Here is a 23,582-nt window from a genome sequence, read left to right on the forward strand (position 1 = left end):
GGTCAAAATGAAACATCCTTATATACTATCCTTGGACAGACACCCCTTCCAGATCCTCCTGAGCGATGCCCATCTACGAGTATCTTCTTTACCCTTGAGATGGTAAAGACGGCCATCGACAGGATGAGAACCAGGAGGGATCATGATGGTCTAGTAGTAGAGCACTTTTTACATGTTAGAGATATACTGGCAGAGGTTCTTGCAGTTCTATTCAATCGTGTCATGTGTGAGGGTCTACCTGAGACTTGGAGATTGTCTACTATTGTGCCTATCTTCAAGGCAAGTGATCCTACGGAGCCAGGGAACTATCGTACTATTATGATTGGACACACATTGGCACGGTTGTATGCATCTATCCTTGAGCAACGGTTGAGAAAATGGTTAGAGAGATGAGGGCATACGGGCTGGTTTTAGGAGAGGCTTCTTCACTCTTGACCATATTCTGACACTTAGAGCCATTATTGAGGAGGGTAGGGATTTTTTGTAGCTTTGTGGACTTCCGCAAAGCATTTGACATGGTTCCCAGAGCCAGATTGATGCATAGACTACAGGAGATGGGAGTGCCCATTGAGTTGATTTGGGGGATCATGGCTCTATACAGATAAGTGATGGGACATGTACGCACTCCAGAGGGGATATCTGATTTAGTTCACTCCACTATTGGAGTGAAATAAGGTTGTCCATTGTCTCCTACTCTATTTAGTATGTATATAGATGAGGTTTCTTATTACATTGACAGAGACGGTGACAGAGGTACCCAACTGGTAGGGACATGGATCTCATTGTTGTTATATTGTGCTGATCTCTTACTGACCGGAGGGTATGCAACGACATTTGGATGCATTACATAGCTTTGCGGAGGATAGTGGATTGTCTGTAAACCTTGGTAAAACCAAGGTTATGGTGTTTAACACCACATCGCAATGGATCGGGAGATTAGCATCTGCATTCACTTATGGCCAAGAGATTGTGGAGTACTAAGATGCATACACTTATCTTGGGGTAGTCTTCACTGGGCCAAAGTTTTCTTTGAAGAGAGCAGCAGAGACTAGACTAACTAGAGCGTATGCGGCCTTGGGAGGATTGGAGAGGATGTGTGTGCAGGTTCAGTTCCAGGAACCTTGAACAAAGTTCTGGCTCTTTGATACCTTGGTAGCTTCAGCTATGCTCTACGGGGTTCAGGTTTGGGGAATCTCTGTGGGTCAGGATGGGTGGAGAGGTATGGAGAGGCCCTTGGTATCTATGATCTCTCGGTTGATTAGAGCCAAGGCCTCCATGCCACACGAGATCATTAGAGCGGAGTTAGTAGCCCCCCCCCCCCCCCCCCCCCCTATGGAGATAGAGGCGCTTACCAGATCATTCTCCTTTGAACACAGCTTATGGGATACTACTAGAGACAGATATGCCAGATTGGCCCTCGAGTCCTCGAGACAATTAGCTTTACAGGGGGACACATCATGCTGGTATGCACAATGGTTTCAGATACATGGCTTCAACATGGACAGCTTGCCTCCCTTCCAGTACTCCCTTGATGCACCATCGTTGTCTCTTACACAGGTGGAGATTACTAGAATCATTCGCCAAGACCTGACCCAGTTGGACACCAGGAGGACATGAATAGAGCTGACATAGGAGCTGGGCACGAAGATGGCTTTCTATAGAGAGCATCTTCTCCAACTCACAGGGGATGGGTTTGTGGTTCGACCCAGCTATATGGATACACATTCATCTCATGGGTTACGGTGTGCCATTGGTCAGATACGAACATCGTCCCACCAGCTTGAGATTAAGACTGGTAAATTCAGAGGGATACCAACAACTAACAGGATATGCCGCCTATGCCATACAAAGCCAGAGACGGAGATGCATCATATATGTCAGTGCACAGTGTATTATGAGATACGGGGTCGCTTACACTGTCTATTCAAACAAGGCTTCGGACCCTTCTCCAGAGTCATGAGCTATAAAGACCAGAGATGTCTTGGACTGTATCTATTTGAGTTACAGAGACACAGAGATAGTTTACTAAGGAGATCTAGAGAGAACAATCCGAGAGACAGATTACTGATTTCTTCACACCAGAGACTGGACAGACAGAGGAGCAGCCACCATTGCAAATCTCAGCTCATACTCACATCCACGGTACTCTCATTGCCCGAGCATTGGAGCTAGGGAGATCGAGACGCCCACGATTGAGGAGAGGAGCTTCACAGCATCGACGAAGACTACAACAGAGGATACGAGCCATACTATCTTGACATCCAGAGTAGAGTACAGATGAGGATGGATTCATCACCCATTGTATCTTTCTCTTGTATAGGGCACCCATTGTATTTGTGATCACACATACCCCACACAGTTCTAGCTAGTAACAATTCTAGATTCAATTTAGTATCTCAGAGATGGTATCAGATTCACCAGTGTGTACCAGATTGGTCTCATAGGTCATTTTGGCCTTTTGAAGACGTTAATATATCATTTCATTTCTCTCTCTTCCTCCACTTGGATCAGGAGGTCAGCGCCTGCATTCACATACGGCCAGGAGACAATGGAGTATACAGATGCTTACACTTACCTTGGAGTGGTTTTTAGTGGACCAGCATTTTCATTGAGGAGAGCAACAGAGACTAGATTGACCATAATCCATTCGGCATTGGGTAGATTGGAGAGGATGTGTTCACAGGTTAGTTTCTGGAGCCTCGGACGAAGCTCTGGCTCTTTGACACTTCGGTGGCTTCTGCATTGCTCTATGGAGCTGAGATATGGGGTCCTTCATTGGATCATCACGGGAGGACAGGTCGCACTGATGGATGGGGGGACATGGAGAAGCCTCTCGTCTCTATGATCTCGCGGCTCATTAGAGCCAAGGATTCAGTACCACGTGCCATTATCCAAGCAGAGCTAGCTGCCCCCCCACTAGTGTTTGAGGCGCTCACCAGATCTATCTCCTTCATACACCGCATGTGGGAACTTCCCAGAGACAGATACGCCCGCCTTGCACTTAAGTCCTCTCGATAGTTAGCCATGCAGGGAGATACAGCATGTTGGTATGGGGAGATGACATCATGGTTTCAGGCACATGGGTTCAGCATAGACAGATTGCCCCCCTTCCAGTACTCACTAGATGCACCCTCTCTGACTCTTACAATGTCCGAGATCACCAGGCTCATCCGCCAGGACCTGACTTAGCTAGACACTAAGAGGACATGGATACAGCCAGCCCAGGAGCTGGGCACGAAGATGGCTTTCTACAGAGAGCATCTTCTCCAGCTTATGGAGGACGGTTTTGTGAACGAGGCCCAGGTACATGGACACCCACTTGTCTCATGGGATACGGTGTGCTATTGGTTAGATACGCACATCTTCACACCAGCTGCGGATCGAGACTGGGAGATACAATGGAGTACCAACAGGGGCCAAGACATGCCCCTTGTGTGACATGGAGCCTGAGACAGAGTTGCACTACACATGCCACTGCCCCATCTACTATGAGATACGAGGCCGCTTACACTGCTTGTTCAGAGAGGGCTTTGGACCACTCTCCAAAGTCATGAGGTACAAGGATCAGAGATGCTTGGGTTTGTTTCTGCTCGAGCTGTGTAGACACACAGAGAGCTTGATGAGAGGAGAGGCCAGCCAGTCTTAGAGACACATCACAGACGTCTTTAGAGCAGACACTCGACACCCGGAGGAGCTACTACCATAGCAGAGCTTGTTGCCTCACACCAGAGGCACAGTGATAGACCGAGCGACTGAGCTGGGGAGATCCAGACGCCCACGATTGCGGAGAACTACACAGCATCGACGGAGGCTACATCAGAGGATTCGGATCAATTTGGCTCTACATGCACGACGCCCGGTCAGATTTCTGACCATGGAGGAGATTGATGAGATCTGCCAGCGATCGATGTTGGATCTCTTGTGACTTGTGATTTAGCTATCCCAGCTAGCTGCTTAGTTCACACCTACCAGTTTAGGATTTCATAGTTTTTTTATTTTGTCATTTTGTTGCTCAAACTTTGTATCAGATCCACCACATTGTAACGCTCTGGTCTCATAGGTCACTTAGGCCTTTTAAAGACGTTATTATACCATTTCATTTCATTTTCATTTCTTTCTCTCTCTCTCTCTCTCTCTCTCTCTCTCTCTCTCTCTCTCTCTCTCTCTCTCTCTCTCTCTCTCTCTCTCTCTCTCTCTCTCTCTCTCAGTACTTTCACACTTTTCACACTTAGTACTTTAGTACTAAGGTACCCAGACATTGTAACAGATTCACCACTTTTGTATTAGTTTGGTCTCATAGGTCACTCTGGCCTTCTGAAGACGTTAATATAACATTTCATTTCATCTCTCTCTCTCTCTCTCTCTCTCTCTCTCTCTCTCTCTCTCTCTCTCTCTCTCTCTCTCTCTCTCTCTCTTTTTCCTGCTCCCCCGCTCCCTCTGTCCCGCTGCCCCCGCCCCCTGCTCTCTCTCTCTCCCGCTGTGCTCCCCCTGCCCCTGCCCCCCCAATCCCTTGCTCCCTTTGTCTCGCTGCCCCTGCCTCCACCCCCTGCTCCCCTCTCTCTCCCGCTGTGCTCCCGCTGCCCTTGCTCTCGCACACGCCCCCCCCCCCCCCCCTCTCTTTTGCGCTGCTGCTCTTGCAGCCCCTGCCCCCGCTCCCTCGTGCTCTCCCTGCAACTCTGCAACCCAACGCCAACCTAGCACGTAGAGAGAGAAAGAGGGGCGGAAATTGTGTAGAGAGAGAAAGAGGAAAAAAAAAGAAGCCTAGAGAGAGAGAGAGATGAATAGCGTAGAGAGAGAAAGGGTAGAGAGAGTCTATGCTCGCGTAGAGAGAGAGAGAGAGAGAGAGAGAGAGAGAGAGAGAGAGAGAGAGAGAGAGAGAGAGAGAGAGAGAGAGAGAGAGAGAGAGAGAGAGAGAACTCTTCTTCACTTGTGTACCCCTCTCCCTCTCCTGTTGCGGCCCTTCAATAATGAGAAAGCAGAATGGCAAGGATGACCCGGTGGAGGATGCCATCCAAAAATGCAAAGAAGAATGGAGCGAGTCCATCAGCAAGATCAACCGCCACCTCCTAGGTACTATTAATGTACTCGACGCGCGTGTGGCAGCACAAGAAAGCACGATACATACACTCGAGGATCACAAGAAGGCTCAAGATGAGGAAATCGCACTACTCAAGAAAGAGCTTGCAGAGGTGCGATCGCAGAAGGTCCTCGAAGAGGGAGAGCTTCAACCCTCAGTAATTGAAGAGCTTAACACGATTAAGGAACAAGCGCGGGCCATCAAAGAAGGTGGGTAGCAACAAAAAGAAATGACGACCTCGTGGGCACAAAGACCCAACAAAAAGCAAAAAAGGCCGAAAAATGGATCAAGATTGTCAAGAAAGGAAAAGGCAAGGAAATAATCCCCACCCCCTCACCAACCATCATCAACTTGACACTAGAAGAGGAGCAAAGGAGACATGTGCGGGCTTTGTACGTAAGGATATGCTGCCTCAAAGACCAAGATAATGTGTAAAGAGGTGAAAGAACTCATGACTGTGGTGGGGTCCAACGAGCAGACGCATACGAGGGCTTGGAGAGTGGGCACTAAGAAAAGTGGGAGCAACGGAGAAACCTCGAAGGAAAGGGCACTCATTCTCCGCTTCCCCTCCATGGAAGCGGAAAACTTCTTGAAGAAGAGACAGACTCTAAAGAAAACTGGCATCTTTCTTGGAGATGACCTCACCCTCTCGCAAATTGCTCATATGCAAGAAGTAATGCCGGAAATTAGAGCAGCAAGGGAAAAGGGGAAGATTTCTTTTTACAAGGATGGAAAGGTGGTGATATTGGAGCGACGTTCCACATGACGGTGCGAGACCTATGGAACCACACTAAAGATGGCAACTTGGAATTGTAATGGGTCACTCCGTCTTGATGTAGGGGCCTTTGAGGATAGCTTCACAGTGAGAGACATCATTTTCTACTCTGAGACGCATCAAGCCCCTGGGCAATCCATGCCACAGGTGAGTGGATATAGATGGAAGACAGTTTGCAGACAGGAGACCAGATCGGAGCATCGAGGACGGGGCTCAGGGGGAGTGGCAGTTCTATTCAGGGAGGAGTTGCAGCCATTGATATGTATAGCGTGCAAGGATGAACATGCTATGTACAGGTGGGTGAGGCTTAGGGCAGAGACGGGTGGATACCTCTACATTGCTTTCTATTACTTTCCTTCTAGTACGTCAGTATATGCATCACCTAGAGGACAATCCCCTCCCCCTCCCCCTTTGCTATTTTCTTTTTCCAAGAAAAAGATCCTTCTATTAGTTAATGAAACTGCCCATAGGGCTACAACCACCTCTACTAGAGAGGGCTACAACAACCATGATGGGGAGACTCTCCCAATGAAAAAAAACGGCATATGTACAATGAGGCTAAATCAAGAGATGGGAGGAGAGAACAGCCACATAGGTGGACGGTAGTGCCATCTGAGTACACCCTAGACCATGGTGAAAAAAGGCCCAGGATGCCAGAGTCGAAGGAAGGCCTCTCTGCGCTCCCGCATGTGGTCGGAGCTGCCCTGGAGTCTCTCGAGCTGTCCTCTGAGAGTGTGGATCAGCTCTAGCCAAAGATCGCGAACAATCTCTGCTGGTGGTACAAGGCGAGCCTCAAAGATGCGGAAGCAGTGGGCCCGCCAGATGAACCAGAGTGTCAAGCCACTGATGAGCTCCCAACACTCTTCTCTCTCACTGCACCACTCCTGTGGAGTAAGCTCTGTGGCAGGCTGGAGTGTAGGTCGCCCCCCCTTCATCACTATCATCCTGGTGGTGGAAGATAGCTCAAACTGAAGTGTAGGGCCGTGAGAGCGAACCAAGCAGCTGCCCCCCAAGTGTACTGCCGAGCCGTGAAAAGAGCAGGCATCAACCGAAGAACACGAAGCCACACTTGCTGTGCCCAAAGACAGTGGCGCTTACTCTCCACAAGATGGCCACAAGTTGCACATGCGGCCGAGAGCACTATGTACAAGCCAGCTGCCAAGTGTTGTAGCTCTGTGTGCGACCAGCCACTGAAACAAAGTGACATGCCTCGGCTATCTGGAGTCCCACAACCTCTCCCAAAAAGCTGCCAAGAACTCAGCTGTGAGACCCCCCTCCTGCCAATGAGGTGCTGTAGCAAGGCGAGCCTCTCTCTGTGCTGCCAATATGTGACGTCCCAGTCGAACAGTGTACTGAAAGAAAGGGGCACCTGGGTGATCTACAGAAGAGAAAGGGTCTCGCCACTCTCCAGGATCCCATTGTACTCGTGCCAGTGGACAGCACTCCCAAGCCCACAGTCTCCAATGTCCAGTCTCAAGAGCAGCTAGGTCAGGATCGATGACACAAGTCCTCCCGCAGATGCCCACCACTCGGATCCTCTGAAAACAGCACTCTGCCACCTGCGGGGCCTCTACTGCAACTCGTTGTAAGCGTCCCTCACCCTGGACCCGAAAAATAGGGAGGGAATAGTCTCTGAGCAAGCCCGAACTGAGATGAGAACCTCCAGTCGCGTGAAGGCTCCCATCCATCTGGGCGCTGCTGACTCGAGAGGTGTGAGCCACTCAGCTGGTACTGCCTCTGAGATGTCCTGGCACATGCTCTGCACCCCTCTCATGCCTTGTAGCTAAAAGACCTGCAGCTCCTCTAACAAGCCTGAGAACTGTAACCAGTCACCTAAAGAGCGTGCTGGACCCGCTGCCATGGGACCCCAGGAAACATGAGGCCGACTACCAACCAAGTGGCCTCTCTGAGTGCTAACCATGGGGTTCCAACAAGGGGCTGTCGCAGGCGCTCCCCGTGCAAGTAGGTTGCCGTTGCTCCAGGCCTCGCCGCAAGTGCTTCCAAGATCAAAGCAAACCCACAACAAAGCAGTCCTCCAGTCTCCTGCTCAAGCTAACTCTGCGCATCTCTGTGAAAATCCATCCTGTCGAAGGTTGCCAGGGGCCTCCTGCCTGAGGCACCCTAGCACGAAGCCGCTGTAGCAAGAACTCCTTCCAGGGCTCCTCACATGGAAGAAGTACTCGGACGATGAACTTCCCAAGAAGGGCTCTGCTCTGCTGTGCTGGGTCTATGATCCCAAGCGCTCCCTGTGAACAAGGAAGAGTGATGACCTGCCAAGCCACTTTGGCCCAGGCTGTCTGAGTGTCACACCCTGACCAAAGGAAGTTCCTGATCAACCTCTCTACCTGGCTGATACAAGAACTCGAGAAGATCCAGCAAGAAGTGATGTACCACATAGTAGCCAACAACACCTAGTTGGCCACTACAACTCTACGAGCCAAAGAAAGTCGTGCGGAACTCCAATGTAACAACTTTCTCTTGATAGACAGGAGGAGGGGAGCAATCTGCTGCTCGGGAGACAAGTCCAAACCAACCTGACAGCCCAATTACCAAACTGTAGTCCTTGGGGGAGTCCACTTGAAACCCTCACCTGGCATCCAATCGGGTACAGGAGCACTACCAACCGAGAAAGCCACTGTCTTTCTCCAGTTGATCAGTGCGCCAGATGCACAACAAAAGGTCTCAAGAGCCTGCTCACAGCTGTGAAGGTTGGCCTCCCGGCCATCCAAGTACAAGGCTGAGTCATCAGCAAACTCAGCGTCCAGTAGCTCATCTCCCCGAATAGGGAGTGCTAGGCCCCGTAGACCAACCTGCTGCGACACCAAAAACCTGCTCGTCGCCTCAGCATAGAACAGAAAGAGGAATGGGGAAGGAGGGCAGCCCTGTCTGACCGAGCGTATGAGCATGAAATAATCACCTCTACCTCCTGACAAATGTACCTGACTTGCCCGTCTGTACAAAGCTGACACCCCTCTGATCCAAGCATCTGAGAAGCCCATCCTGCGTAGAGTGCCCTCCAAAAATTCCCAGTCAACTATGTCGTAGGCCTTCTTAAAATCGAGAAGAAGAATCGCCAGATCCTCACCTCGGAGCCGCGCAAGGGCCGAAGCCTTCCAAAAAATAAAGATGTTGTCAAGGATACTGCGCTCCTTGACAAAGCCTGTCTGAGTCCCATGTATAAGGCTCTCTAGAAGTGGTTGGATCCTCGAACTCAGAGCCTTGGCAAGAATTTTATAGGCTGAGTTGAGGATGGTGATGGGGCGCCACTGTCGAATCTCATCCAAGGAGCCACCCTCCTTGGGAATGAGGTAGATGAGACCCTCACTCATGTTGTCAGGCATCTCTCCTGTGTGCAAGATGTATCGAAAAGCACTACAGAGATCTGGGCCAAGCAAGTCCCAGTACTCCAAGAACAAACTGGGAGTCAAGCCATACTCACCTGGACAGCTACCACGAGGGAGTGCACTAAGAGCCGTGTGCAACTCCTCAACTCATGTTGTCAGGCATCTCTCCTGTGTGCAAGATGTATCGAAAAGCACTACAGAGATCTAGGCCAAGCAAGTCCCAGTACTCCAAGAACAAACTGGGAGTCAAGCCATCCTCACCTGGACAGCTACCACGAGGGAGTGCACTAAGAGCCGTGTGCAACTCGTCAAGCTGAAGTGGCAGCTCAAGCCTCTGACGCATCTCCTCAGTCACAAGGCAAGGCATCTGTGCCGACACCTGCTCCCTGCATGAATCCCGACGCTCTGACTGAGGCTCTACAGACAGTAACTCACGGTAGAAGTCAGTAGCAACTTGCCGCATGAAGGCAAGGCATCTGTGCCCACACCTGCTCCCTGCATGAATCCCGACGCTCTGACTGAGGCTCTGCAGACAGTAACTCACGGTAGAAGTCATAGCAACTTGCCGCATGTCCTCTGGCCCATAAGCAATTGACCCGTCGGGCCTCCTCAACTGACTGACCTTGGCATGCGTATGCTGAGGTCCCACTGCCTCGAAGAAAGCACAAGTCACTTTGTCACCCACCTGTGTCCACTGAGATGCATGTCGATGGAAAGCAAACTCATGGCGCCGCTCCTCTATGCTAACAAGCTCCTGGCGAGCCTGCTGTAATTGCTCCTGCTGCTCCTACATTCTCTGCAAGGAAGCAACGCCCCGTTTGAGATGCTGCTCCTCCTCTCTCACTGCAACCAGGCGAGCCAAGAACTCCTGGAGAAAGAATCGACTAAGCTGAGCTAGTCCTGAGGCCACTCTGTCAGCAGGAGAATCCTGCATGTCCAAGCTCTCTGTCCAGAGAGCCTCTACTCGCTCTCTAAGTGCAGAGTCCAGCAAGAACCTCTCAAGGATGCGAAGCATCGTGCTCCCCCTCCTCTGCCTATCTGCCACTGTGAAGATCACTGGTGCATGGTCCGAGAGGGAAGTCCCTGCCAGAATGCTAACTGTCCCACCCAAGTCACAGAAATGGTCACTAGTGTAAAAGCGATCTATCCGTGATAGATTCACTCTTCCCACTCTGCGGTCCGAACGAGAGAAGGCCAGGCTGTCTGGGGGCCTCACAAAGCTAGAGTGTTGCCACACATCCGAAACCCTCAGTCATACAAAACCTCTCCCAAGCTGCCAGCTCAACTCGATGCACAATAGCATGGCTGCCACCAATCCTGTCAGAAGGGTCCTCCAACATGTTGAAGTCACCCCCTATGCACCACTGCTCTGCCTGCGGCAGAGACTCAACAATCTGTGACCAAAACTCTGCTCGTGCACTCGCCACATTGGGCGCATATATGTTCAAGAAGCCCACAAGGCAACCCTGAAACTGCATAGTGATCCAGTGAGCCCTGCCTTGCACAATAATCCCTCTGCCCACAATGGCCTGCTGCAAAGAATCCGCAATAGTCATACATACCCCATCCTGGATGCCTCAGGTCCAAAAGTAGCTGACCAAAAAGTATCATATCGTCCACGTAAGAGCTGACCACATCGTCTAATGCGACTCTCACACAGATGATGCTCCTGTAGCATAAGGAGATCAATCTCTCCTCCCACAAGGCAACGCTGAAGCTCCTGATGCAGTCGGCCCCTCTGACACTGAAATTGGGGCCCACCTAGTCCCTGCACGTTCCATGAGACGATCCTCATGAGGAGGGAGAGAGAACAGATGCTGCCGCAGCAGCTAAACGTGCTATCTTCGAGGCTGGCTTAGATGGGGAGTAATCCGCATCCGAGCGTCCTCTAGATAGGCGTGACTGCAAAGAGAGCCTAGCCCAAGCCCAAGTAGACCGAGCCGTACGTAAAGCAACCTCCTCTGTCCAGGAGTCCTCATGAATGTCTACATAGCATGGCGAGCACTGCGTATCAACAAAGAAATGAACCACAATGTGTCTACATCCTGCTACATCTGGAGGAGTCACCGCAAACTTGGCCAATGACCACAGAGCCTGAAGCATGTCTGTAACTCCTAGGTCTCCCATGTGGTGAGAGAACTCTAGGGCCTGTGTATGCAGCCACTCCAACACTGAGTCGAGAGTCCACTCAGTCTGGTCCCTGCCGCAAAGGGGAAAAGAGAAGCCAACCGCTGAGTCCAAGGCCTCTATCCCCCTAGCTGCAAGGAACAGAACATGAACCCTGAAGCAGGTTGCCTCAAGGTCTGAGGAGGAGTTGTCGAGAAAGCGTGTAAAGTCGTAGGCAAAGAAGTCCCATCGACGCCCGATGTCGAAGCTCATTAGACCACGAGGGACTGCTGCAAAGGGAGATGTCTGTATCTGTAGAGGGGTTCGCAAGAAAGGCTGTCCCTCTCTTGCCAAGCGACTCGTGGCAAAGGCGCTGCCAAGAGATCTCCTAGTAGCCGGAGATGGCCCTGCCCCCTGGTTGACTGTGGAATTGGAGCGGGAGGGGTGGGTGTAGGAGCAGGGGGAGGTGAGGGAGGGGGAGAAGAGGGGCGGGGGGGACAGGCAAAGGCAGTGGGAGCAGGAGGCGAGGCAGTGGGAGCAGGAGGCAAGGGGGAGGCTGATGAGGAGGGGGGGAACTCGTGGGGAGGAGGGGCTGTCGAGGGTGAAGCTGGGATGGGGGCTGGAGCAGGGACCTCGTTCTGCTCGAGACGACCGAATCGATTCCCCGTGGGAACCCACTGCTGCTGGGCAGGCACCTGAGGACCACTCTGAGTGCCAGGCTGTCGTTGTGGCCCCTGCCGTCGTCGACCACGAACCTGCTGTCATCCCTCCTCCGCTGGAGCCCCAGGCTCGGAGGGTGGCTCTGCTTGTGTGCTCTGTCTGTCTGCCTATGGGTTGCTGGCCAGCCCTTGCGGGCTGGGGCTGAGTCTGTGTTGTAGGTCGGGGCCTCCTCCGTGGACAGGCCTTCGCAAGATGGCCCATCTGTCGACAAATGAAGCATTGGTTCGGGAGGCCCGAATACTCCACGCTCTGTCTAAACCAACCCCCACTCACTCGAGGAAGAAGGATGATCTTTGGGAGAGTGTGAGTGTCCCTAACCAGAACGCGAACTGAGGGAATGCCGGCCGCCTTGGCAGCCACTGATGCTGCCGTGCGAGGTGTCTCCAGGATAGTCCCAATCGCTGAGCCTATCCTGGACAAAAGTGGTAGGTACTCCCTCCGCAAACCAGGAAGCAGACGGAGATGGGATCTCCGTCTGCCTCCTCTACCAGAACATCTGAAGCAGAGTCAAAACCATGTCTCCACTGTCAAAAGTGGGCTCGAACTGGTCGGGATGGTCAAGGGGCTCATAGCTATGACCTTGGACGCCATCTCGGAGGTCTCAAACTCGATCTGATAGTAGCCTCGTCCGAGGAACCGAACGGCCAAGATCTTGCCCACCTCTGCAAGAAGGCGGGCCTGGAGAAGGTCACGCAGCTCTGCCCTGCTCTGCTGGGTCTGGTGCCAAGGATCTTGCAGATGACGGAAGTCGCCTGTAGACGATCCACCTTTGCGGCTAGGCTCGCTTGCTCTGTCAGAGTAAGAGAAAGTCGAATGGTGGGCTCAGCGGGGTCGGGCGAGGGGACTTCATCAGAATCCCTCTGTGGCGGAGCTTGAGCCTCCATCTATGTCTGCTGCTGTGTCGGAAAAGAAACAGAAAGAAATATTCTCTGCAAAAGAGCCCCAACGAGCACTGTCCAGAAACCAGCACTTGTCAGAGCCAATCTCAAGAAAACTTCGGCGCGAGTGGCAGAGATCGAAGCTAACAGGGGGGGGGGGGGGTTTTGGGGGGGGGGGGAAATAAGTGAGAGGATGGGGGGGGAGGGGGGGACGGGGCGGGCTGGAAATGGCAAAGGGTGAGGGTAGCGGGCTGGCAACGGCAGCGAGGGGATGGCGGGCAGCAAGCGGGCAGGTGGCTGAGGGGCGGACAGGGAGGGCAGCGCACGGCAAGGGAGGGCGGGAGGCAGTGCAGCAGCGGCTGCTGGTGGCACAAGGGCCACGGGGGGGGGGGGGGGGGGGGGGGGGGGGGGGCGGGAGGGGGGGGGGGGGCGACAGGTGTTGGCGAGGGATGTATAGCGAGCGGCAGCAGGCAGCGAGTGCTTTCGAAAATCCCCCCCCCCCCGATGGATAGCGAGCGGCAGCAGGCAACGAGCGCTTTCGAAAATCCCCCCCACCCCCTTGCTATTTGGATAATGACATATGGGAGTTTTCCAAGGATGGTGACATTATCATACTAGGGGATTTCAATGCTAGAACTGCCCACCACCAGACAATATTTTATGGTACTTCCGAGGAGATGCTTAGGGAGCTGGACATTACAGAGATGGGTCTATCCAGACTATCACAAGATGAGGAATGCACTGAGTATGGCAGATACTTGATAGATATGGGAACCGCACATAGATTGGCCATTTTGAATGGCCTACAAAGATTTTCGACAGCTGGAGGTTCTACTTGCTTTCCACACCAACATGGTGCCTGCACAGTGGATTATGTTATGGCCCAGCCAGGTCTCATTCCATTCTTTCAGGATTTCACGGTGGGCACTAGGCCAGTTGGAGTAGCAGTTGATCATGCTATCTTGTCTTTCACCCTGACGTTTTAGTTCAGCACAGCTCCTTTAGAAGAGGTCCCCACACACACTCGGTATACCTTCATGAGGGAGACGGATTCGGTGTATATGGATGAGATATACAGGCAGCTATGCACCTAGGAGCCGGGACGGCCACTAGATGAACTCACTCAGATACTGACAGAGACGCTCCATGATGCAGCATCAAAGGCATACCCCCACAGCCAGCCTACACGGAGACGATCTGGGAGCATTTCCTAGAACAACTGGCATGATGAGCAGTGTAGAGAGACGAGGGTCAAATTACTGAGGGAAGTGCTCATGGGTATTACCACACAAAGACATTCATGGATTATCTTTCACCACCTAGTGCGACGAAAGAAAAGGGCTTATCTATCTCAGCTAGAGCGGGATCTGTATCAGTTATTTATAAGTAAGGACTCGGGCAAAGCATGAAGGCTATTCCATGAGCATTCACCACCACCAGCGGTCATCTCCACTAAGACATGGGGGGAATATGCCACATCTCTCTACACAGCACATGGGCAACCACCTCTGCTGGACCCACTAGAGTCATGCCCGGAGACATGTTCTTTCTTTATTACCGAGAGGGTAAGGAAAGCCATTGATAGGATGAAGACAAGGAGAGCACATGATCATGATGGTCTGGTAGCAGAGCACTTCATCCATGCTAGAGGTATGCTTGCAGAGCTCCTTGGTATGATGTTTAATCGAGCCATGTATGAAGGCTTCCCTAAGACTTGGAGTATGTCTACTATTGTGCCTATTTTGAAGTCAGGAGATCCCGTGATTCCCGGGAATTATCGCACCATCATGGTTGGCCACACATTAGCTAGGCTGTATGCATCCGTTCTTGAGTAGGAGCTGAGTAGATGGGCAGAGCGAGAGGGCATAAGAGCACCAGGGCAAGCAGGTTTCAGGAGAGGTTTCTCCACTCTTGACCAGATCTTGACACTCAGAGCTATTATTGAGGAGGGTAGACACCATGGCAAGAGGATCTATTGTAGCTTTGTGGATTTCCGCAAAGCTTTTGACACAGCGCCGAGAGCCAAACTTATATGCAGACTACGGGACATGGGTGTGCCTACAGAGCTGATATGGGGTATTCTGGCTCTATATAGGACAGTGATGGGGCGGGTACGCACCACTGAAGGAATGTTTGACATGGTCCACTCCACTATTGGAGTAAAGCAGGGATGCCCCCTATCCCCGACTCTTTTTGGGATGTATGTGGATGAGTTTTCGGACTATGTAGAGCGCCAGGGAGACAGAGGGGCTCACCTAGTAGTGAAATGGATTCCGTTGTTACTATATGTTGATGATATTGTGCTGATTTCTGACTGTCGAGAGGGGATGCAACATCAGTTGGATGCTCTGCATAATTGCTCATGACAGTGGATTGTCTGTCAACTTGGGGAAAACCAAGGTTATGGTATTCCAACACCACACCATAGTGGGTCAGGAGGTCAGCACCCAAATTTATGTATGGCCAGGAGACTGTGGAGTACACAAATGCATATACTTATCTGGGGGTAGACTTCGGTGGATCGTGTTTTCACTAAGGAGAGCATCAGAGACTAGACTGACGAGAGCATATGCAGCTTTGAGAGGACTGAAGAGGATGTGTTTGCAGGTTCAATTTCAAGAACCACGAACAAAGCTCTGGCTTTTTGACACTCTAGTGACTCCAGCTATGCTCTATGGAGTTCAGGTATGGGGACCCTCAGTAGATCACCATGGGAGGTCTGGCAACCTAGATGGATGGAGATGTATGGAGAGGCCTCTGGTCTCTATGAACGCTCGGATGATCCGGGCTAAGGCCTCAGTGCCGCATGAGATTACCCAAGCCGAGCTAGCCGCCCCCCCCCCCCCCCCCCCCCCCCCCCCCCCCCCTCGTGGTGGAGGCATTGACTAGATCAGTATCTTTTATGCACAGTCTATAGGATCTCCCCAGGGACAGATACGCTCCGCTTGCCACGGAGTCATCTCGACAATTAGCTCTACAAGGCTATACAGCATGTCGGTATGGACAGATGACAGCATGGTTTTAGTCGCATGGTTTCAACGTGGATAGATTGCCTCCGTTTCAATACTCCTTGGATGCACCCTCCCTGTCTCTCACACCGACATAGATCACCAGACTCATACGTCAAGATTTGATTCAGCTAGATACCAGGAGCACATGGATACAGCCGACACAGAAGTTGGGCACGAAGATGGCCTTCTACAGAGAGCGTCTTCTCCAACTCACGGAGGACTGCTTTGTGACTAGGCCTCCATACATGGATACGCACTTATCTCATGGGATAAGATGCGCTATTGGGCAGATACTCACATCCTCACATTAGCTCCAGATTGAAACTGGCCGTTTTCGAGGGGTGCCGGCAGGGGCCAGGATATGTCACCTATGTAACTTAGAGCTAGAGACAGAGCTGCACTACACATGTCATTGCCCAGCGTACTATGAGATACGCCGCCGCTTCCACTGCCTGTTCAAAGAAGGTTTCGGACCTTTTTCTAGAGTCATGAGATACAAAGATCAAAGATGTCTCGGATTGTTCCTGCTAGAGCTGCGCAGACTTAGGGTGAGCTTGCTGAGGGCATCAGGGGAAAGACAGTCTCAGAGACGAATCACAGATTTCTTTACATCAGCCAGGGGAGAGCCAAAGGAGCAGTCATTACAGCAGATCTCAGAGCCCACCCATACTAGAGGTACGTTGCTTGACCGAGCCACTGAGCTAGGCAGACCAAGACACCCACGACCTCGGGGGGTCTCCCACCACCGACGAAGGCTGCAACAGAAGATACAGATCACTCTAGCTCGACATGCAAGACGCCCAGCCAGAGTACTGACCATGGAGGAGGTTGATGAGATCCGATAGTGACTGATGAGAGATTTCATCTAACCCCCCCCCCCCCCCTCGCATCTCGTCTCAAAACCCGAATCAACTCAGATTTATTTCCTTCCTCCTTAGTGTTTTAGTGTTAGTGTTAGTTCTTTGTAACTTTGTAATTTCCGTACTCAGACATGACATCAGATTCACCAATTGTAACTTTTTGGTCTCATAGGTCATTTTGACCTTTTGAAGACGTTAATATAACATCTCATTTCATTTCATTTTCTCTCTCTAGAAGGAGCATGAGCGCACCCACTCTCCCCAGTTGTGCCAGCGCTAAGAAGAGGAGACTCTGCCGCGAGGGAACTGCAAGTGCTCGCGACAAGTTTGCTTACGGAGGTTGTTTCCTGTGCGAGGAGCAGCAGGTACTCCATCTCGGAGAAGGGGCAAGGAGGCTTCGGCCTACGCTCGGGAATTCTGGGAACGGAGCTTCTATGCTCTATGTGCAAAGCGGAAGGTATCTGAGTTGAGAGCTAGTCTCTCAGGTTCCCAAACGGCAAGGAATCGGTCATCGTTTGAGATCTAGAATGGAGGGTTTTTATCCGGTTCTTGTGCAAGATTCTCCCCATAATAAAGATTCTCTTTAAGAGGGGGGAGACCAGCCCATCTTCTTGTCCCCAACACTGTGTCGATCTTCTCCCTTCTCTCACTTTGTCGAGTTATATTTATTTTCAGCTTATTAATTGCTCCCATTTATGACACTACACCCCCAGTTTGGTGTTGATGGAGTTAGCTAGCTTTTTTTGCATATCCTCCGTGTGCATGTTCACATCCCTTAAACTTAGAGCTTGTCATCATGGCATATAAAGTGAACTAGATGCTTCTCTGGTATCAATTAGTGTCTACCAAGAACCTTCCTGCACACGACATGACACAAGCTCTTTTAACCATAGAGCCAATATGGGCTCCCCTAAGAGCTTGCAGCCTGTGCCAAATCTACATTGTATGGGTGAAGCTGCCTAGGAACTAGAGTCCAAGCATGGTAATCACACAATGAATGTCAAAATGATCTAGGGGTTACAATGTATTGTCACTCTCTAAGAGATTGTGTCCGATTCCTCTCAAACTAGTGGCGCATTCTTCAAATTGAAAGATAAGAGTAACAACCTAACATTTCTTTGTTCTAGAAAGTGATGAAGCATGTAATACAGTGAGTTGGTTTTGTGCTGTACATTCAGATTTGACAGCCTTCGGGTAACACCTCGTTTACTTGACACTCTTGCTACTGGATCTGCAATTTGCGGAGATTTGGCTGTTGAACTAGCCTTAGCTGGTCCTCAATTTACACAGGTAGTTATCCATTAGAAGATCTCTTGTAACAGTTACCTGGTCTCTAAATTTCGTAAGGAGCTGAATGGATGAGTTTTTTGCAGGTTTTGCGATGCCACTACGCAATTCTATCCCGACGATTCACAACTGCTATAAAAATATTGAAAGATGAGTTTGTACGTTCGCGTGATTATCCTAAATGTCCTCCAACATCTCGTCTCTTTCAGCGTTTTAGGGAGCTTGGTCGTGCTTGTATTAAGTAAGTTCCAACAGCTGCTGCGGCTCTATTTTGTTAATCCTTTGTGTGAGCCCATTATTTTTTAACATTTTAGCATTATCATGACGCAGTGCATATGTAAACACACATTTAAGATCCTCAAATGTATACCTATTATTGGTAGCACACATAAGCATATCGTATGTGTCTGCATGCATGGATCTTTGAGTTCCATGTGCACCAAGGTTCTGAGTGTCAAGAGCTGCCTCAAATAGTTACTCAAGTTCGTGCACACATCAATGATCACCACCTTCAATTTTCGATGTCTTTCCACTCTTATAAGCTACAAAAGTGAGCTGAACATTTTAGCATTATCATGACTCAATGCATACGTAAACACACATGAAGATCTTCAAATGTATACCTATTGTTAGTTAGCATATATAAGCGTAATGTATGTGTCTGCATGCATGAATCTTTGAGTTCCATAAGCATAACATATGTGTCTGCATGCATGGATCTTTGAGTTCCATGTGTGTGTGTGTGTGTGTGTGTGTGTGTGTGTGTGTGTGTGTGTGTGCACGGGCACACGCGCTTGCAATTATGCTCACTCACATCTTATGTCATTTTTAGTTCACCAAGTTCACCAAGGTTGAGTGTCAAGAGTTGCCTCACGTAGTTACTCAAATTCATGCGCACATCAATGATCATCAACTTCAGATTTATCGATGTCTTTCCCCCATGTATAAGCTACGAGGCAAGCTGAAAGTTATTTCCTATGCTCCATTTGCAGAGCAAATGAATTTGTTCAACATATATTGATGCTTCTGTGTTAGATGCAACATGAGAAACTAGTATTGCCATTAGCTGTTGTTTGTATCTGGCTCATTCTCTAGGTAGCTGTCAGGGGCAAAGTTTCTCTCTTGCAGGTGTGCTGTTTGTCTGGGAATGTGATCCATAATTCTTCTGTTTATGCCATTTGATGGGTACTTAAGCACTGGTTATTTTGTTAGCACGGATATCAATGAAAATTTATAGATTGTCTCTTTCTGAGTATGGATTGAGATCCGTTGTTGCCTTGCATAGCGTTCTCAGAATATAAGTAGTGTCATCATGAAGCTTTCATTTATGGGATTATGAGTTAGAGAAGATGCTGCTGAAGTTAAGTGGATATGTCACGAGAAATGTGGGTATTATACATGGTGCTTGCAGAGTCCTCCAGTGTGCACAAAACGAGTAGGAACATGCTGACTTTCTCTATTTAAAGTACTTTTTTTGGCTTTTGAATTTCTCATGAGCTCCTTCTGAGGTTACATATATATGTGGGAAGAATTCATATTTTCACATTTGTCCTTTTGCCAGGTATGGCCAGTTTGATCTTGCAAAAGAGACATTTGAGGTGATTTCGGATTATGAGAGTCTATTGGATCTTTTTATTTGCCACCTAAATCCAAGCGCATTGAGGCGTCTTTCTCAAAAATTAGAGGAGACAAAATCTAACCCTGAACTTCAAAGACAGTGTGCAAAGATCCTCAGTGTTCGATCAACGAGCTGGGGCCAGGGATCGCTGTTAGCCAATTTTGCAGCTGAGAGCATGCTGCCAAAAGGTCCTGAATGGGGAGGAGGAAATTGGGAAATAAAAACTCCAGCACTAGTGAGAACTGTTCCTGATTGGGAACTCTCAAACGAAGTGACTGCCTACATGAAGACACCAAATGGACCTATTCCCACCATTATTCCAGACCATTTGGGTGTTTATTTAGGAACTTTGAAAGGACGTGGCACTGTCATTGAGGTTAAAGATACTGCTGTGGTGAAGAAATTTATGCCTCAGGCCAAAGACAATGGTGTACCAGATGGCATGAATCTGGCCATATTAGAGAAACTAAAGGTAAATGAAGAAGCTAATGGGAAGGCTGCTCCACGACAAGGTTTACAAGACCTTATGCGTAACACTGGTTCACAAGACGAGCAAGCCAAAGCCGAACAAGAGTTTCAAAAGTTTGGGATGGATGACAGTAGTGACGAGGAAGATGATGCAACACAAAAGAGAAAGATTAAATTTGTGATTAAGCCTGCAGAAGGCACAGCTGTGAATTTGGACAAGGTGAAAGTTGCTACACAGCAGTTGAGACTTGGCCCAGCTGGTTTGCCTCCCCCTCTAGGGCGGTCAAGAAGTTCTACACAAGATCTTTTGTCACTTACAGGAACGACTCCATCTCCTATTCCTGTTTCCATGGGAGCCACAACAATGATGACAGGACCTCAAGCTGTACCTCAGATGATGCCAGGTGCCCTTCAAGCACCACCACAGTTAACACCTGGAGGATTACAGCCCTTCTCAGCTCAGATGGTGCCAGGAGGGTTACAAGCACCACCGTATGTCATGCCTGGAGGTCCACGAGCTCCACCTCAGATGATGATGGGAATGGGAGTCACTGCAGGACCCATTCCAGAAGACTTTTTCCAGAACACCACTCCAGCAATTGGTACACTCGCCGCCTTTGAATCTGGAAGGAATAACATCGGTGGTGCCTCCTCTGCACCACCGGTGCCTGAAGCATCTGGATGGCCACTGGGAGCTCAAGGCTTTCCAACCCAGACAGCTGGTGTGGCTAGTGCCTATGGCCTTCCTGGAAGTGGAGTTCCACCCCAGCCCGGGCAAGTGATCACAGGTGGTGTGGATCCATTTGGTGGTGGAGTGCCTCCTACTTCAGCGACAGCAGGCGGTGTGGATCCATTTGCTGGCGGAGTTCCTCCTACTGCCATGGCTGTAGGTGTTGTGGATCCTTTTGTTGGTGGTGTGCCTCCCAGTGGAATGGGAAATGTGGCAAATACTGGTGTTTCAACAAATGATCTAGGTTCTCTTGTAGTTCCTGGTACTGTTGCAGCAACCAATGTAGCTGAAATGGGGAAGGCTGCAACCCAGCCTAGCTCACCCCCTTTCGCTGCCCGTCCTGGACATGTACGTTGTTAGTTTTTATCTTCAAGGGCGTGTGTGCTTGTGTGCAGGCATGTAAATATAAACCATTTTTATCAACAAATGTCTGATTAGACCTTTTTTTATGTGATGATCATGATTAACAGGTTCCCAGAGGAGCTCCTGCATCCAGGTGTTTCAAAGCAGGCATTGCACATCTTGAGGTGAATCAACTGACGGATGCCTTGGCTTGCTTAGACGAAGGCTTTCTGGCTTTGGCCAAGGATCAGTCACTTGGGCAGGATATCAGACAACAAGCAACAATCTGCGCTCAGTATAAGCTTGCAGTCTTACTCCTTCAGGTTTGCCTGCCTTCATAAAATGCTTGCGCATTCTTTATTCTGAAAAGAATTTCTCATTGGTTTAAACAAGCAAATGGGGAGGAATGGGTGGCCTAGATGGGAGTGGCCCAAGCTCATTGTTGCTTGCATACTCTCTTTCAGCTTGTTTTTATGGCCGTTCAGAGCGTCCAGTGAACACAATGGAATTTGTTATATGTCTCTGATCAAAGTACAAATAATGCATTGTCATGAAGCGTCTGGTAGTACGTTTTTAACTGCTGGACTCTTTTTTTTTTTGTTGCAGGAAATTCTACGACTGCAAAAGGTGCAGGGCCCAAATGCCCTTAGTGCTAAGGATGAGATAGCAAGGCTCGCACGCCATCTAAGCACACTCCCTCTCTGGGCCAAACATAGAACTATTTGCATTCGGACCGCGATCAAAAGAAACATGGATGTCCAAAACTTTGCTTTTGCAAAATCTATGCTTGATCTTCTGTTCTCAAAGGCACCACCAAACAAGCAGGATGAGTTGAGAAGCTTGATAAACATATGCATCCAAAGGGGCTCGAGTGATAAATCAATTGATCCATCTGAGGATCCTTCTCAGTTCTGTGCTGCAACTTTGGGAAGACTCTCCACCATTGGGCATGACGTGTGCGATATATGCGGTTCAAAGTTTTCGATGCTCTCATCACCTCTTTGTACAATGTGTGGCATGGGAACCGTAAGCAGATCGGATGCAGTACTGAAGGGAGCGGTAGCCTCTCCCTTTTCGTGAGTGGAAGTCCAGCAGTGATATCAGCAATTTGCGGTGTTCAGATTGGAAGATCATCTGGTTATTGCCATAGAGAGCTCTAAGTATGCATTAGACATCCGTGGATGTATTGTTTCTTATCAAACGGACAATGGTACGGATGTTGAGCATGTAATGGAGCAGATGAGTGGCTTACAGAGCAGCAAACTTGGTTAGGTATAATCCATTCAATACCCGCATCTTGCACAACATATTGTTACCCCATGCATCTCTTCCATCAGCATAATAGGGCCACTTTACATGGCCTTGCATCGACACATTGTTTGCGCCTAGTTACATGTCTTCACATCCATGGTTAAGAGATTAGTATTTTTTGGATCACCTTTTGATGTATCTCATTGAATGGTATAGGGAAGATGACAAGCTTACCGGCAGTGAACTCAGTCAGGTATCAAACTCGTTACATGTCGTGATATTCATGGTTGGAGATAAATATTTTTTTTAAATCACCATTTTATGTATTCCACTTACACACCTACATGGGTAGAAGAATTGTTAGGGAGCAAGGCTCGGGGCTTCTTTTTGTAGAAATGTATTATCAAAGACTCTTAGATCTCAAAACAAAACAAAATTTTGATTCTTACTGTGGGATGTAATGGAGTGTCATAATTGTTTACATTTATTATTTGTAGCAAACTCGCTATCTTGTGTGTCAGAAGCGAATACAAGGAGCTTATTTTTTCAGTGTATCTTGAATGTGAAATAAGCCTTCATCAATAGACTAAAGGTTGAGTTTAGAGCGCCCCATGTACTTCTGCTTCTTTTATATGCTCGGGTGACTAAAGTATGTGTTATATCATTCAATTAGTACAAACTAGGCAGCAAAGAGCATTTTATGCAACCAGCCAACTTGTACTATGAAGTTAGTGTCTAGTTTTCTTGGCAACCATACCGTACAACTACTACCTTTGAGCATGGATAATCGAAATATTTAAAGAAATTTGATTATTTCAGTTATCTCAAGGAACATGGATAATCGAAATATTTAAAGAAATTTGATTATTTCAGTTATCTAAAGGAACATGGATAATTGTAATAATCAAAGAGACTTGATTTTTTTGAATAATTGAAGGAACATGGATAATTGGGATAATGAAGGTAATTTGATAAGAGGATTTCACAAAGGAGTCTTCACCTAGGGTTTCCGGTTTAAAGCAATCATAGTTAGTGCCCTTATAAGATATTTATATACTCGATGACAACAATATTTTGGGAATTAGCATTTTTATTCTTAGGAAGTCTTGGCCACA

The 23,582-nt window shown here is 49.1% G+C and overlaps 1 protein-coding gene across 3 annotated transcripts in view; it reads left to right on the forward strand.

Moving 5' to 3' along the window:
- Window positions 1–23,069, forward strand: part of LOC147421727 (Transducin/WD40 repeat-like superfamily protein) — an 81,281-nt gene extending 58,212 nt beyond the window's left edge. The window contains exons 20-25 of one of the 3 annotated variants that reach the window (XR_015186836.1): window positions 17,950–18,061; window positions 18,145–18,299; window positions 19,620–21,222; window positions 21,345–21,539; window positions 21,823–22,488; window positions 22,684–23,069. Coding sequence is in view for 1 of the 3 variants with exons in the window: in XM_086503526.1 (XP_086359652.1) it covers window positions 17,950–18,061; window positions 18,145–18,299; window positions 19,620–21,222; window positions 21,345–21,539; window positions 21,823–22,296 (2,539 nt within the window). In the remaining 2 variants the exon portion in view is untranslated. Of the gene's footprint in view, window positions 1–17,949; window positions 18,062–18,144; window positions 18,300–19,619; window positions 21,223–21,344; window positions 21,540–21,822 lie in introns of all 3 variants that reach the window. The other 2 variants (XR_015186837.1, XM_086503526.1) reach the window with 2 other exon arrangements.
- Window positions 23,070–23,582: the final 513 nt, after the last annotated feature.

This window comes from Adiantum capillus-veneris, chromosome 27 (genome assembly GCF_014529385.1).
Source record: "Adiantum capillus-veneris isolate H3 chromosome 27, ASM1452938v2, whole genome shotgun sequence".
NCBI classification, from domain to species: Eukaryota; Viridiplantae; Streptophyta; class Polypodiopsida; order Polypodiales; family Pteridaceae; genus Adiantum; species Adiantum capillus-veneris.